A 16282-nucleotide genomic window follows, 5' to 3' on the forward strand; every position below is an offset into this window, starting at 1 on the left:
GAGTCATAATTGCAAGGGCAACACAACCAGGTTGGTGCAGCCTGACACAGATCAGTTCCCACAGCCCACCCACTGGGGGTCTGGTCTGGTGATGGCAACAGGGTGATGCTTGGTAGAGGAATTGCTGGTACTTTGTCGGATCTGAAGGTGGGACCACCTTCTCTCCTTCTGAGAGCCCTTGGAGGCTCCATCACTTCGCCCATGTCCCATTGCCCTGGGCCAGGCACTGAGTGCCAGGCTTTGTCCTTGCTATAGGCTCCTGAGCACACTCTAAAGCATCACCTTTCCTTTCCCAGGTCTTCCCTTTGGCACTATCACCACGAGTACTCATCTGTGAATACGTGGCAATTCCACACAGTAGGGCAGTGGCAAAAGGCCACTGGAAAAGGCCCATATGCCTGATTAGAGGCAGTGTGTGGTGGTGCCTGCTGTCACCTGCTGTTCTGTAGCCTTTGCAAATCACAGTCTACTTGATGCTAAGACTGGATTTCACTAAGGATAGAGCAGTTTCCACCTTCTGCTCCTGGCTGAGACCTTCCAAATATTTGATCATTGTACCGGCTCTTTACTGGACCTCCCTTGGAGCTAAAACAAGGTATTTAAAATTGGATAAGCTATATACTGGGAATTAAATTGAAAAGCAAATTTACAGAGTTGTAATCCCTTTGAAAATCAGACTATCTGAGCTTTCTCCATTTATTTTAAATGAAGCAAATAAAAGAAGTTGAAATTGCAAAGAGAAACACCTTGGGTATACCCCAGTGCAATCACATCCAAAAGAACAACCAAATTTAACATCAAAACACATCCAGAAACATGAACAATTCTGCAAATACACTACAATTCTTATTTCTTTTTTTGCCAAGAGAGCATTGCTGTTAGCACTGCTTCCAGTGTCTGACCAATCTGTGACACACATCTCAGAGCAGAGGATTTTTCCATTAACATAGTTCTCTGAATGTACTTGTGAAACACCAAGTACATGTCAGCAGCATTCACTTTGAGCCAAACAACACCTTTGATCACAATCATTTGATTTCCTCTTTTCTCCAGACATCACTTCTTATTTCCATTTTACACTGTTCCTTCTAAGTGCAAAGGAAATTCTTGCATTACATCAAGGGGGAAAACGCAGCTGGACAAACAAAATGAAAAGCAACACAAAAGTTCTATTTGATTCAATAAAAAAATATCAAAATTCAGGAATCAAGAAGAGGCATCAAATGGGAAACCCCACAGACAGATTAGCCTTTGTGTACCTGAGAAATATGCCATCTCCCCAACATTCCTACCAGGTCTTTGCAGCATGGTTTTTAAAGTAAAAAAAACTTCTTGAGGTTGTTTGAGCATTTATAAGAATGTAAATAAATCGTTTTTTCTTGCATCTGCCAGATCGAGTACTAGAGACATGTTTTCTGCTGCTGAGTGACATACATCTATTCAAATCCCTTCTGAACCAGAATCAATATTAGCTAGATCCATTACCCCCTCCTTTATTGGCAGCTTGGGTGCTTGTTCAGAAAACAGTCCTTCCTAGTAATGTAATAAAGCCCCCACCTTAGAGATAATTAGGTTGTCTGTGATATAGAATCCACTGATGATCCTTTCCCTGCTGATTTTGGCTTGCTACTCCAGCTCAGGTTGCAGTCTCCATCACTACATGCTCTTACATTAGGCCATCTGAGTCTCATCACCTAATAATTGCCATAGCAGATTCATTTAGGTATTTTTTTTCTTACTCTTCTATAATAACAGCAATCAGCCAAACCTCAGTGTGTCATTAACATGCTTTTAAAAATGCACTAAAATGGCTTTGCCAATTGCCTTGAGATTTAATATCCTGGCCACAATACAGATATCACTCACTCTAACAACAAATCCTTCCAGGAGTGCACACATGACACCGCCCTTCCCCGTGGTTCCTTTGAGTCCTCGGTGCGCCCCAGAGGTTAATGAATTCAAGCTCCAAACTGGGAGCAGAAGCAAGCTCCACAAGTGCTATGAACAGTCAGACATGGTCTTACCAGCTGTCTTTCCTCAGCACACCTTCCTGATGCCTCGATGGGTTCCCAACTTAAGGATCCTCACTTGTCATTAATTTCATTACTAACAAATGAGGGAACCACAAAATGATGCATCTACTTCCTCTCAGCTCCCCTCCCCTGATCCTGTGGTACAACCTGTCCCAGAAGGTCCCACACATGTGCATTTTGTTTTACTGTCAAATGCACTTGGCTTTGATCACTGAAGGGTGAGAGAAAACCAATCCACTCTCTTAGATACATCAGCTTGTAAATGACGGTCTCTCTGTCCTAGCAGGTGGGAATACATGACTTTGAACATCCCCTGGGGCCTTAGGATCATTTTTCTAATTATCTTCATGTCTTTAAACAACAGGAGTGGACGACTAGCTGTAATCCTGTGCAATGTATAGCAGAGGAGACAACATTTTCTAGTCCTGAGCTAAAAAAACCAATATAAGTAGGAATAGTTATTCCCCAGTTTTAGGCATTTAAAACCAAACCTTACCCAGTGATATTAAATACTTAACTAAAACAACAAGAGGCTGAAGAAGAAAGAGCTGAGGCATAAAGGGAAAGTGGGTTTCCCTTAATGTCACAAACACTGACAGTTTTGATGTATTTATCAAAACAAGTACAAGGACACTCTGTGTGTGGGTGGCATTTTCTTCTTATAATTGAGAGCTGCAAGTTCTCCCCTGGATGTTTCAGGCTGTGAATCTCTCATGGGCATAGTGCCTCCATCAGAGGTTTTCTCCAATCATGGCTTTTTGCTGCAATTTATTGACTTCTAAGGAAGGAAATAAGGGTGGTTTTGCTCATACACCTCGCTAGAACCTAACACTTAAATCCATACAGGCTACCAATATATAAATACTCCATGGATATTGGATTGGTATTTAGCTTCCCACCACTTGAACAATTCCAAAGCAGTAGTCTCTAAAGCACGCTTCAGAAATAGCTATAATCTAATCCACCCTTATTCATTGCTCACAACCTTAGCACCTTTCCTGAACCACAGTTCAGGTCATCAGTGAGAACAAGCTATATTTCATGACATGTAAAATTGTATTACTGTGCTGAACAGTTTTTTTCTCAATATTTTTGCCTATTGGTTAGCAAAGGCTGAAGTTCTCCAGCATACACAGATTGTCAAATCCTGGGATTCCCGGGAAACATCCCAATAGTCTTGGAGTCCTGCCTGAGCCTGGATAAATGGAATGTATTACAATCAGCAAAGGACTTAATTAATGGATGCTGACATTGTACCTTTCATGGAACAAACAAAGGGGAAAGCATGGCCGTCTGCCCAAGGAGAGCTACAGTCTGACTTAGGCTGGCAGTACAGATCAGACACACAAGACCTGCAGAGGGAAGGCTGACACTGAGCTTTCCCTTTGTTTTATGTAAATACAGATACAGAGAGTGGCAGCAGAAAGCAAAGTGTCTCTCCCACGGACCCCGAGGCTTTTCTTGCCTTCTTGTCCAAAAGTAAGTTCAGATTTTATCTCTCTTCATCTTCCTGTTGTCTCCCTACACACACATGCCCTTTTTCTCATTAAGTTCTCCCTAAGTTAAACACTGTTTTTTTGCAGTGTTCCACATTTATTTCTACCAACTCAAAACTTAAAACTCAGCTCCCTCCAGAAGCAGATCATCTCATTTCCTCCCCTCACTTGGCCAAGGTCACCCATCCCCTTTGTTCAAGTGCTCTCACATATTTGGTTCAAATGCTCTCAAATATTTGGCTCAAAAGCTCATCCATCCCACCACTCCAAGGTATTTTTTTCCTTTTCCTACGACTGCTAACAGCCTATAAACTTTGCATGGTTTATAATCCCGCCTGACCACACAAGATCCCATCTCTCTCCATCCCATCTTTTCCATCAAGATCATGAGAACCTGTCAGATACAATCACATGCTCTGACAGTGTGCTTAGACCCTGAGGACTGGATGCAGGAGGAACCACTAGCATCTATAGGTGGCAGGGATAGGAATAAAATCCTTTATGCAAAATAAGTTAGTGTACCACAGGATCTCTTCACTGTCTATACAGTAAGAAAAGGAAACACTCATAGTCTACAAACATATCAAATACAAATGTAGATCACAACTCATACCTCAGTACTTTCCCACCTCCAAAGCATGTTATTTTGAGGACTAGCATTTGTTGATTTGTTTATCTTCCTTTGCCAAAAGTCAGGAATTCATCATCAATCTAAATCCCTCCAGCTCTTCTGTTTCCATTTCTGTTCTGTTTCTTTTAAAATACTCTCCACTCAGCAGAAGTGTTACTTAGCTTTTGCTATTTTTTTTTTACCAAGAAGTTTAAATGTATTGAAAGGGAACTGTAATAAGGCCCCTAAAGATTTTAGACCTGAATAAGTGACACACACAAACTTCTCTTCCCTGCCATTCAGAAAATTGTATTACCATGCGCAATATTGTCATTATCCTCTCTCCTATTACGCCTGACACAAAGAAGTTGAAATATCTACTTCATGCTGGTGAGAAGGGGACAGAACAAAAGGAAATGTAGCAAAAATAATAAAAAAAAACCAGCAACAAAACCAAACAGAAGTGAAGATATTTTTAAAGTACTTACCCAGCATCAGAGCTATTGCCGCACAGCAACACATCTTCTGTACCATTTTTTATGAAATAGTTCACTGCAACAGAAATAGAGAAATGGCTTCTGAATAAACACATTCTGGGAATGATAGCATTCAAAAATATCATCCACCAACCAGCATATTCAGTTGGGACAGTAACTGAGAGATGAATGGCATCCTTTTGCTTTGTTTTGCTAATTTTAACTTCTCTTAATTGTACAAACAAATATATTTTTCAAATCTCTTTAAGCACTTGTTGTTTGTATTCCAGATCTGAACAGCTGAATAAGGTGGCAATGTGCTGTGGGCAATGTTTGTAGGAAACCTTATCTAGCCATGTCCCTGGCTGTTCTAACCAAGAACACTGTTACTGAGTTCCATAAATGTAATGAAACTAAGCCATATGTTTGCCTGTAACTTTTAATCTCTGCACTGATGATACATATATTAATTGAAGGTTGTGATAGAAATTCCTGACTCATAGGTTAAAAATGTAACCAGCTATAAGTCAGAATGTAATAATACTAACAAAGCAGCCCACTCCTCCAGTCTGGTGGATTTTGCTCTGCATAGAAAACAGAGTATAAAGTAAAAGAAACAAAAATGCACCCTGCTAAAGATCAAACAAACAAGGAAGTATTCATAAAGACAAATATTTATCAATGTAGTCATCTGTAATGGCAATGAGGAGAGATAGACACTTCTAAAGAGAGACTCAGAGGAGCAAGCTAAATTTAAGTGCTGTGGATCATTCCCTGGTTGACTATCAATAAGGCTTAAGGAAATTAACATCTCCAGAGTGGTGAGAGACTTTGCATACACACTCCCTCTTCTATCCCCAGTCAACCAAGTCTAACACTCAGAGACACAGAACAGGAGGCCAACTTCTTCTCTAAAGGATGAGCAAAACCAGCGTTCCAGCGAGAGTGTGAAGAAAAGGAGATGTTCTAAGGAGCATCTTCAAAACCCGAATGGTGGCATGGAAAAAGAGATAAAAGCATTGATCTAAAAACATAATAAATGCAAAACAGAGGCCCGCAGGCGACTGGTGAAGGGTAGATAATCTGGTGTGCTTTGCTGCAGCAGAGAGGACATGATCCCCTCTTGACACAGCACACGATGGTGGCAGCCTTACAAAGCAAGACTTTGTGAGCAGACGGGCCTCTGAAGATGACGCTCGAACAGGTTCTCCATTCTAGGCTAACCCTCTGTTGTGAAATGTTTTAAAAATGAAGAGTGACAGCTTATCCAGGCAGGGTATGCAAAGAATGCTCAATGGCTCAACCACCGAACAGATGTGCTGTGGCTTTCTCAGTAAGCTGCGAGCAGTGGAAAAGCCCTGCTCTGCTGCATGCCAAGAGGGAATTACTGTCCGTGAGCTTGTGGTTACGAGGGCACGTGATGGTGTTCACAAGTTATCAGAGCATATATCCTGCTCAGACGGTATGTTTTTCAACCTTGTGTTACACGTGGGTGTTCTACAGAAGCATCTTGCCTGACAGCAACACCCAGGAATTCAGTATGGTTAAGGATTGGTGATCAATCACCACAGAGGGGGGAAGGATGCCACGTTCTGCATCACCTTCCACCCTCCAGTTCTGCTGGTCAAAGACTTGCGCTTTTCTTGGGACAGGTGGTATCTTATTTGGGATACACACAGTCAGTGACACAAACACACCAGATCACCTTCTCTTTGAACTAGACGATCTTTAGTGTCCCTTCCAAAACAAACCATCCTATGATTCTATGGTTCAAGGTTTGATCAAAGTTCTGGAGCACAGTGCTGGTTGAAGACTGAACCAACACCTCCTGCTCAGCCAGATCAGAAGATGAGAATAGAGTTTGAGCACAGGATTAAGGAGGACAAGGAGACACTGTGTGCAAACAAAAAATTTGAATTCTCAAGAACAGACAAAATTCTGTTGTCTGCTGTTGACTTTAAACATCTACATTTCTAAAACAAGCAATAAGGCAGGTGCCAAAGAGCCCCAGTAAATGCACACTGAGGAACTGGTGCACAGGTGCTGCTGGGAGGGGGTAACTTCACCAGTGGGTCTGCAATTGTGCAAGGGAGTGTCACAGCCACCATACCAAACCTCAGGCTGAGGAAGAGCTGAGCTCCTGATTCCCTACTGATAAATAAAGAGGGTATTACAGTATTATACCCAAGGAGACAAACTGCTGTATTAACAAAAATGTGCACAACAATCACTTTGTCCCTCAGAGCACATTGGTTTGGATTTCAATCAAGCCTGCTGGGCAATCAGAGGTCTGCAAGAAGCAAACAGTCATCACTCTTGCTTTTAGGAACAAACCACCTTGGTATCATATTAACCCATGGCCTCAGCTTTCCATCAGTTAATTCTAACATGGGCAAATAACAAGAAGCTTCTTTTTCATATAGAGGAGGATTTTCTCTCTGAAACACAGACTGCTCAAACTGATAGACACCACCGGAAAACACAATGACTTTTTCATTGTCTTGGAAAAGTGCAATTAGTTTTTTTTTTGTTTTGTCAGTTTTTTCACTTAAAAATTTCAGCATGTGAGTGGGAAACAAAATAGGAAAACAAATATGGAAAATAAAGGCAAACCCCTCTATTTTAAGTGGGCTTTTGATTTATTTATTTTATCTTCAAGGTAAAATCAAGCCAAAACAATGACATTTATACACGTGTGTGTGCATACATAAACTTTATGCAACGTGCCATTCTTTCCAAAGGAAATACTTTTTTTTTTTTTTTTTTTACCAGCAGTTTTACTAAAATACAGATGTCACAGTTACAGGGTATACATTGCCTTTTAGGAACTTTTCTACAGGAATTTATAGAGTAAGTCACATTAAAAAAATTATAAATGGTCTGAATAACAAGGTCTCCTGCAAGCCCATGCTCTGCCTCTTACATTTCTCAAAGCACACACCACTGGTCCTAGCTGTAAATGCTAGTCGTGAGGAAATACACAAATTCTCTTGGACTATTCTGGCAATCTCTTCCTTCCAAAGTCACTTCCTCCTCATTTTGGCTGTTTCATTCTACACTTTGTCTGTTTTCTCAATATCTTTCAAGTTTCTGCATTGATCCCTTCCACATCAGTTGATTCTAAGAGAGCAAACATTCACAATGTCTCCACTTGTCAAATTAACAAAAAAAAAAAAAAAAAGGGCAAACTTCCTCAAAAAAATAATTTATTCCAATTAAAAGTATGCTCCAGTTTATGGTTTCCACACCTATATCATACAACAGAGCAGAAAGCCATTGGGATTCACAGACTGCAGGGTAGAAACCTTCCTCATTTCTGTGCAAAGGAAAGGAAAATTTTCTAGTTAAGAAAAATAAAAAAGGTTTGAGTCAGCTTAGAAAACACACTTTCTTGCCTCCAGCTTCTGTTCCTCCTTCGAAGGCCCAACCGAAATGTTGTTTTGACTCATCTTACAACAAATTAATTCCAATTAAAACAAAAAAAAAACAACCCTATATATTATCACACTTGCATAAAGAGCAACATTCAAATATCATTAGTCACTGCCCGGGGAAGAGTCCTCTGGCTGACTTTCTAACAAAAACTTCAGAGAGGTGTCCGTTATCTCAGACTATTTATTGCAGCCGCACGGGTGCTCACTGGTCGGAGACTTTCTCCCTGTGCTACGGTTGGCACAGAGCACGGACCAGCCACCAAACACCCCGACTCCAAATTTAAAAACACAATTCAGAGAGCCCCAGTCGCCATACGTGACACGGAAACAAACCAGATAACACCCCCTCCTCGCCCTTTCGCCCACCGGCGCAAACACACTGTACCTCCTGGTAATACACAGTAATTAAAACGAATCCTTGCTGCACTTGCTGTGTGCACACTGTGTCACACACGGTGAAGCCTCTAATAAACGAAATTGAGTTTGAAGATGAAAAACATGCCTCACAAAAGCGGTGGAACAGGCTGTTTTAAGGGTGTTATTAGGGAAGAATGCCTGGGAACAAATGGCGGTGCCAGTTTAGTTCATTCCTGCTGAAAGGCGTTGCAAATAATTATAATAATCAGTTACCCTCCTCTTGCTCAGGCCATGACAGGGGATCTGGCTGTCTGCTGGCATTTGCTGCTGCTGACCCTTCTGCTGGGTTTCACAGGCTCTTGGGTGCTCTCCTCTCCTTGCTTCCCATCCTTCCCTCCCTCTTCCCATGGGAACTCACTTCTGGCCCAGCTCTCTCCTGCCTCCTTACCCCATAACCATGTGGAAGGACATTTTCAAAACTTCAGTTCAAAAAGGAACAGGAGGAATTACAGTGAAGATAAGTGGGTTGGGTGGGTAGAAGAGAATGGGCAGAGATCAAGGGGACAACGTTATATACGTCATTGGCTACTACATGACTTTATGGTAAGCACAGTTTTGAATTCAGGGCAAGAACAATCTTGCAGGAGATATGGAGGGCTGAGAGGACGTTGTAGAAAACCACTCAACCAGGTGCTGGGAGGAAAGTGGTCTCCTTCAGCTTGAGTGTCTCTGCTGAACTCCTATTAGTGCTTCTCCCCGTGCTTGAGACAAGCCAAAGAAGTAATTTCCCAGCCAGGCTCAGCAGTCACCATAGCACAGAAAACACCTCCAGTTTTGGCAGTACAGCTTTTTCCCTCTTTGGGAAAAAGCCACTAAAACTATCAATCAAGCCCTCTGCTAGATGGCTCCCGTGCACAAGAAAGATGCTCTGAAAGCCTCAAAGATCCACAGTACCTGGTTTGTGCTGCCCACACAGTCTGAGGGAACAAAAAGCACATCAGGAGCATTTGGAGATGTGCACTAGAGGAGAGTGGAGAATTTAGATGCTGTCAAATTGGTTTGGGGACCTTGCCAAGTCCATGAGCATCCCCAGGAAGACGAGATAGGAGACAATGACTAGCAATAAGCACACATGCTGGCTTTTAAACATCTTCAGGTAACCTCCTTCCCTGCCTCTGTGTCTGACCAGTCACACAGACCCACGCTCTTAGGACTGTAGGGTGCACAGCACATAGCTAAAAGCATATTTAGTACCACTTGTTTAGACATATGCTTCACACTAATAGGTAGGAAAGTGCTGAAGTGTGCTCTCTGGAAGTTTTGTAGAGGGTTTGTGTTTTGCAGAAATTTTTAATATGTTTCACACAAAAGAATTAAAATTAAAAAATGCTACAAGGGTCGAATGCATTTTTGATTACAGACAGATGAGAGAAAAATAGGAAAAAAATACTCCTGCACTTACTGTGATAAAGAAAAAAAATAAATTGGATCAAAAACTGACTGAGAGACAGAAAACATATGTTAAGATGAAAAGTCAGTGTCTCTACAGGCTAACAGAGCCTTCACCTCTTTGTTACATTTTTAAGTATAAGGGAAAGACGGTGACCAGAGAGGTGACATCTACTATACACAGATTTTCCAGGTAAATAAAGTCTGAGAGCAGGAGTGAACGAGGAACACTAGAGGGGCCTATTCCACTTGGGAGGGGGGTGGGAATGGAGATAAGCAAAGTGGGATATTATGTTGTCAGAGAGTGAAGTAAAGGAGAGAAGGAGAAAATCTAACCTATTCATAACCTTGTCAAGTCTTAAATTCTGTGTATAAGTTCAGGTACGAGAGATGGATTTCTTTTTAGGGATTCTTAGTCAACACTTTTATGCAATTTGAAGCTGTGATCAAAGAAAAGTGTAATATTGAGATACAGGAGGACCAGGATGAAGTATTAAACAGGAAACAACTGATAAACAGTTGTTTAAACTGTTGATAAACTGATAAACTGCTTGTTTCAAGCAGTTATCTTCATTATCTTAAGCAATGATCTGGACAAAGGGATTGAGTGCACCTTCAGTTTGCAGATGAACCAAGTTGGGTGGCACTGTGGATCTGCTGGAGGGTAGGAAGGCTCTGCAGAGGGATCTGGACAGGCTGGATCAATGGGTTGAGGCCAATGGTATGAGGTTCAACAAGGCCAAGTGCTGGGTCCTGCCCTTGGGTCACAACCCCACGCACTGCTAGAGGGCAAGGGTGCCTCAAAAGTGCCCAGTGGAAAAGGAGGGGCTGGGGGTGCCAGTTGACAGCAGCTGACCATGAACCAGGTGTGCCCAAGTGGACAAGAAGGCCAAGGGCATCCTGGCCTGGATCCAAAATAGTGTGTCCAGCAGGACCAGAGCAATGACTGTCTCCCTGTGCACGGCACTGATGAGGCACCTCAAATCCTGTGTTCAGTTTTGGGCCTCCCACTACAAAAAAGATACTGAGGTGCTGGAGTGTGTCCACAGAAGGGCAATGGAGCTGGGTAAGGGTTTGGAGCACAAGACTGATGAGGAGCAGCTGAGGGAGATGGGGGAGCTCAGCTTGGAGAAAACGAGGCTCAGGGAGACTTTATAACCAATGAGGCTGTAGCCAGGTGAGGGTTGGGCTCTTTTCCCAGGTAACAAGTGTCAGTACCAGAAAAAATGGCCTCAAGTTGTGCCACAGGAGGTTTAGATTGAATATTAGGAAATATTTCTTCATGGAAAGGGTTGTCAGGCATTGGAACAGGCTGCCCAGGGTGGTGATGAAGTCACCATGCCTGAAGTGTTTTAAGAGATGTGTAGATATGGCACTTAGGGACATGGTTTAGTGGTGGCCTTGGCAGTGCTGGCTTAATGGTTGGACTTGACAGTCTTAAAGGTCTCTTGCAACCTAAATAACTCTATGATCCAGAACACAGACCACAACATTGCTTTCAATAGTGTAACTGCCAGACTGAAAAGTACTGAGAAGGTAATGAAAATGACTGGGAAAATTTAAGAAGAGAAAAAATTGAAAAAATGGACATCTTTCATCCTAGAAAACAGGTGACTATCCAGTAAAAAATAGTATGTATTCTGGAAAAGGAGAACAGGGAGCTTTGTGTGCTTCCAGTGACAGAACGTGATAACAATGTTTTTTGCCTTGAGAAAACGGAGAGGGGAAAAAAAAAGAGAGGAATTTTCAAAACTAAAGATAAAGGAAATATTTTTCACTACGCTTCCCATTTGAACTGCTGAAATTGCTGCCACAGGCTGCCTCTGTGGCCAAAACATTCAAAGGGGGAGATTTGTTGCTTATGTAGATAAGGTTATCTTGAGTTATAATAGTTAATGTTAACAAAAAAAATAGAAAAATATCTATACTTGGAGCTCTACTAATTTTTTCTGGAGCATATGAGGTTGTTCACTGCCACAGAGAGATGATGCTGTAGGTACACCAAGGCAAGACTGAGCCTGGGAATTCCCACATTTTATCTCCACCTCACTTAGGGGAATTCAGCACCGATGAAAAGTATCAGGGGAAAATATTTCTTTACTTATTCCTTAAAACCAGTGCAATAAGAGAAAGCAGCGATGCAAGCTGTTCTCTGCTGGTGGTCTCACAGTGCACCTGGACTGAGTGTTCAGAGCTGAAGCTCCCTCTTGCCTTTGCAAGGCACATTATTGCTGAACCTGGAGCAAGGAGCAGTCCGTGGACTGGTTCCAATGGGCACACACAAAGCCCTTTCAAATGCACATCACTGTGCAAGTCAAGGGGTATATTAATTTGGTAGTTTATGAAGATTTTGAAGGTACAGGTTCAGTCTGAATCTTCTGTGACAGATCTTTCCTCTAGTAGATCTTTCTGTGAGCAGCACTGAGAGTAAAGAAGTGTACCCAAGGCATAAATACTCCTGTTGTACAAACTGTTCCAATATAAGAACTAAATCTTTCACGACAAGGCCAAAAAATATCTTACTGAATGGTCAGAAAGAGACTGTATTGGATTCAACATTACCAATTCCCATGTTTTTTCTGATCCTTGCATATCTGTCAGGGCTTTCTCGTTCTATTTAGCTTAAAACATTAAAGTGCACAGGTACAATACCCATGTTAATAACACATCAGAGCATTAAGTTTTGAGCATTTATGAAGCTATTTATCAAAAGATCCACAGCACCCGAACAAAGCCACAATATTTACAGTTAACAGAGGAGTAACGTTAATAGATTCCATGCTGGCAAGCACAGTCTGAAAACCCAGAGAGGTTCTTTGTTTTAATCACTGGTTCATGTACAATCATACATAATAAAACACCTATTCCAGTCCCAACTTGATTTATTGCTTCTCTCCTTCCTCCCACCTCCATAATTACTCATCAAACACTCTCTGTCTTCCATTACCACCTCAGACAACACCTCAAACACTTCAGCTCTCCCCAAACTTGCTGCGTTTATTATCTGACTTGAACGACATTGTTTTCTATACAGTTCTCACACAGATTCAGAGTATCTGTTCCATTTCAGTGGTTCAGAAAGCAAAAATGAAGCAATTCATCAGGCAGAGGTAACAATCAGGCACGTTGCTTAAAGAAGATACATATGTACACACACCCTCATGTATATGCAGAACTACACTTCTATATATTCACAGATATATGCCTCAACAGCCATGCTTGTTCACTTCAACAGTGCATTTCACCCAGGACATCAGAGAGAAGGATGTGGAAAGGCTCTAGGATTACTTCACATTGTTCTGGAACTGCTCCTGATTCTTCAACTCCCAGCAGCCAGACTGGCTCTGGTTGCATTCACACCACTCACAAGATGAGTTGCTTCCCACAGGCCTTTGATCCCTTCTCAAGTGCCCAAGAAGACCAAGATTTGGATGGGTATCACCAAAACTTCACATATTATATACATCTTTTTAAATATAGAGCTTGAAGAAACTATAAGGCTTTCAGGCCTAACTGGAGAAGACAAAAAAGATATTACATTTATCTTGATCTGCACTTTTTCTTTTTAATTAAAGTTGTTTTGTTTTGCTTTCCCCCCCCCCCCAGACCTTTGTTAACTACACAATTTGACTCCAGAAGAAAAAAAAAATTACTGCCACAAAATGAATACCAGAAACTAGTCTGGAAGAAAAAAAGTAACAACACTGGAATGCCTCTTTTAATCTATAAAATTAGTATCTGATTCCTCTCAGTAAAAGGTTAATAAAGCTTAAACATTTATTTTACAAGTTAATTATTTTTAATGTCAATTGCTTGGATAGGACTATCTAAAGGAAATTACAAAGTTGCTCTTCTTTACCTTAAAAGAGTCTGATTTTGAGAGAAAACATATGTAAAACACTCTGAAAACAAGACTCAGAGTGCCTTAAGTAGGGTATTTAGTCTAAAGAAAAAGAAAATACTGGAGTTTGAGACTATCATTCCATAAGTGATTTTATAATTTAATTATATTTTTAAGGTTCTTTTCTAAAGTATTTTTTCTTATGCATTCAGCCCTTACATTAAGCCCTGTTCAGCAAAAGTACTCAGATTTCTACTTATTGACTAGTCAATAATCCATTTTCATAATGGAACACATAAATGACATTAAAGATTCTAAAATCATCAGCTACACAAATCAACTACACTCAGTCCATTGGTACATCTCTAAGCCAGTGACATGTCTGACATCACACAGCTTTCAATCCATTCTAACTCACACATTCATAAAGCTTCGCTTCATCAAGTACACCTTTAATTTAAACACCACAACTTAAGACAGGGTTACACGATTGTTATTTGGAGAAGCTTTCCTAGAAATCTTTACAAGTATTGAAATTAAGCTTGCAGTTTTTCAGTCAGCTGGTATTTCTAAACTATGAGCTCTCCGAAAGATAATCAACAGCCCCATAGCTTTGACATTGATATATTGATCACATAATAATGGTGTGGATGTAAACTATGATTATTTTCAACCTTTTTATTTTATTTAATTTCTGTATACAATCACTGCTGCATCTAAAACTTCAGATTCCCAGGTTTGTTATTATTGATGTCTAAAAATATTCCTCCTTGGACTTATTGATTGCAATCTCTTACCAAATCTAGAATTTCAGGTAGAAAAATAATTACTTATCAGTAGGCAGTGTTTTCCCAGACAAACAAGCTCTGTCTCCATTCTAACTTTACCATTGGCACTTGACATAAGATTTTTTTAGCCTGATTCTATCTGGTGCTCGGCTGTTTCTCATCCCACAATACACTCATACAGACAAAGAGTAGTCCTACGGAGGAGGCTGTGAGACCTGATGAGCTACTTCTGCCTTAATCTTTCTTTTTTTCCCCTCTGTAGGTTTGCAGTGGTAAGCATTACTCACTGGAGGGAAAGCCAGAATGGAATAATTTTTCTGATAAGCCTTCTTGGAGGTTGTGTAAATTCTGAAGACCTAGAGGTATTTAAATTGGTGGAAAGAATATAAAAATTCTCCTGGTTTTCATGAGAGGGAGGTGCCCATTAAAAGGCATATTTTAGATCTGCATCTCCACTGTGAGTTGAGGAAAGACTAAAAAGGTGTCTCATCTTACCATGACTGCTGTGCCTGGTAATTAAGCTGAGAAACCAGAGGCCCCTGCAGTAACTTGGTTGAAGTTTCTTTTATAGAATTAAGCTTTTTAAGAAAATGCCAAGAAACTTCCCTTAATGACAGTCTGATCAGGAATATTTGCTACCACTTGGTGATTAGTGAAGGTGAACAGAAGAGATCTCTCAGTGTGAATTTTCCCACTGAATCCCCATGCTTAAAGGTACTGTCCCTTGCTTCCTAAGTTACCTGGCACTTCCTCCAGCTGCAGAAGCCATGGAAATGGCAAGAACCAGCAAATTGATGGGTGGATAGGTAGAAATTCCTTATGGGATTTAGAGTATGATTATCTTATGGCAGATGCACAACAAGAGGAGAGAACCTGACAATTTTCAACAACACTAGCAGTCTTTTGATGCAGGACTGACAAGATTTAGGGGAAAAAGATTTTTCTTCTGCCACTGCAATTCCTGCACCACCACTCTCAGGGCTGGTACACTGCCTTTGCTGGTGGTAGAGGCAGGAATAGGGGTAGCAGAGGGATTGGGCAGCACCTGCACCATCAACCAGGATGGTTGTGGCAACAACACTGGTAGAGCAGGAAACTACCTGTGGGTCTTAAAGATGTAATTAAGGGAAGGAGTTCCTGAAATGTGGGTGGTTATTTCCTCAAGGATCAGCCAAAAATCAAGAGTTACCTCATAATTGTGGTTAAGCTAGTGATGATGCAAACAAAGTTTATGAGCTGATCTTTTTTCCCCACCTATAAAACCGAAACAAGAGGATCAAGAAGACAGATGAGAAAAAATTTTCTGCCTGGAGGCTGAAAGCAACTAAGGAAGGAGTACAGAATTTTGTCCAGATACAAAGTCAATTTTGAATGAAAAAGCAGATCTATAGCTATGCCAAGCCTTCTACACAACCAAAATGTCTCCTCTACCAAGTGTCCATGGCACATAGTTATCTCAAATTAAAAAGGGCTTTGAAAGACTCAGAACTGAGTTCTTATCTTTCTTTGCACCTCACGACTAAGTGTATCAGTTATTTCCTTTACAGTACTAAGCAATTCTTCACTGCATTACCCTTTTAAGGGGTTTCACTCATTTTTGTTTTTTCATGCATGCAAAAAAAAGGTTCAAAGGCACAGGAGGAGGCCAGTGCCATTTCAGAGGCTCCCTGCTGCCCTTTAAAACATTAAAAACTCTTTCAAATAATCCAAAGCAAATTTTTATTCTCCAAGAAGAGCAGAACTGGCATATCATCCTGTTTTAATTCTCTGTTTTGGTGTCCTGATAAACAAAATGAAC

General features: G+C 41.0%; 1 protein-coding gene across 10 annotated transcripts in view; it reads right to left on the minus strand.

Moving 5' to 3' along the window:
- LOC127461039 (sodium channel protein type 5 subunit alpha-like) overlaps window positions 1–16282 on the minus strand; it is a 214094-nt gene that overhangs the window by 129371 nt on the left and 68441 nt on the right. For all 10 annotated transcript variants that reach the window (XM_051768281.1, XM_051768280.1, XM_051768275.1 and 7 more), the window contains one exon: window positions 4628–4691. In XM_051768281.1, the coding sequence (XP_051624241.1) occupies window positions 4628–4691 (64 nt within the window). The remainder of the gene's footprint in view (window positions 1–4627; window positions 4692–16282) is intronic.

This window comes from Manacus candei, unplaced genomic scaffold (assembly GCF_025592945.1).
Source record: "Manacus candei isolate 608988 ecotype Guabito, Panama unplaced genomic scaffold, ASM2559294v1 h1tg000094l, whole genome shotgun sequence".
Lineage (NCBI taxonomy): Eukaryota > Metazoa > Chordata > Aves > Passeriformes > Pipridae > Manacus > Manacus candei.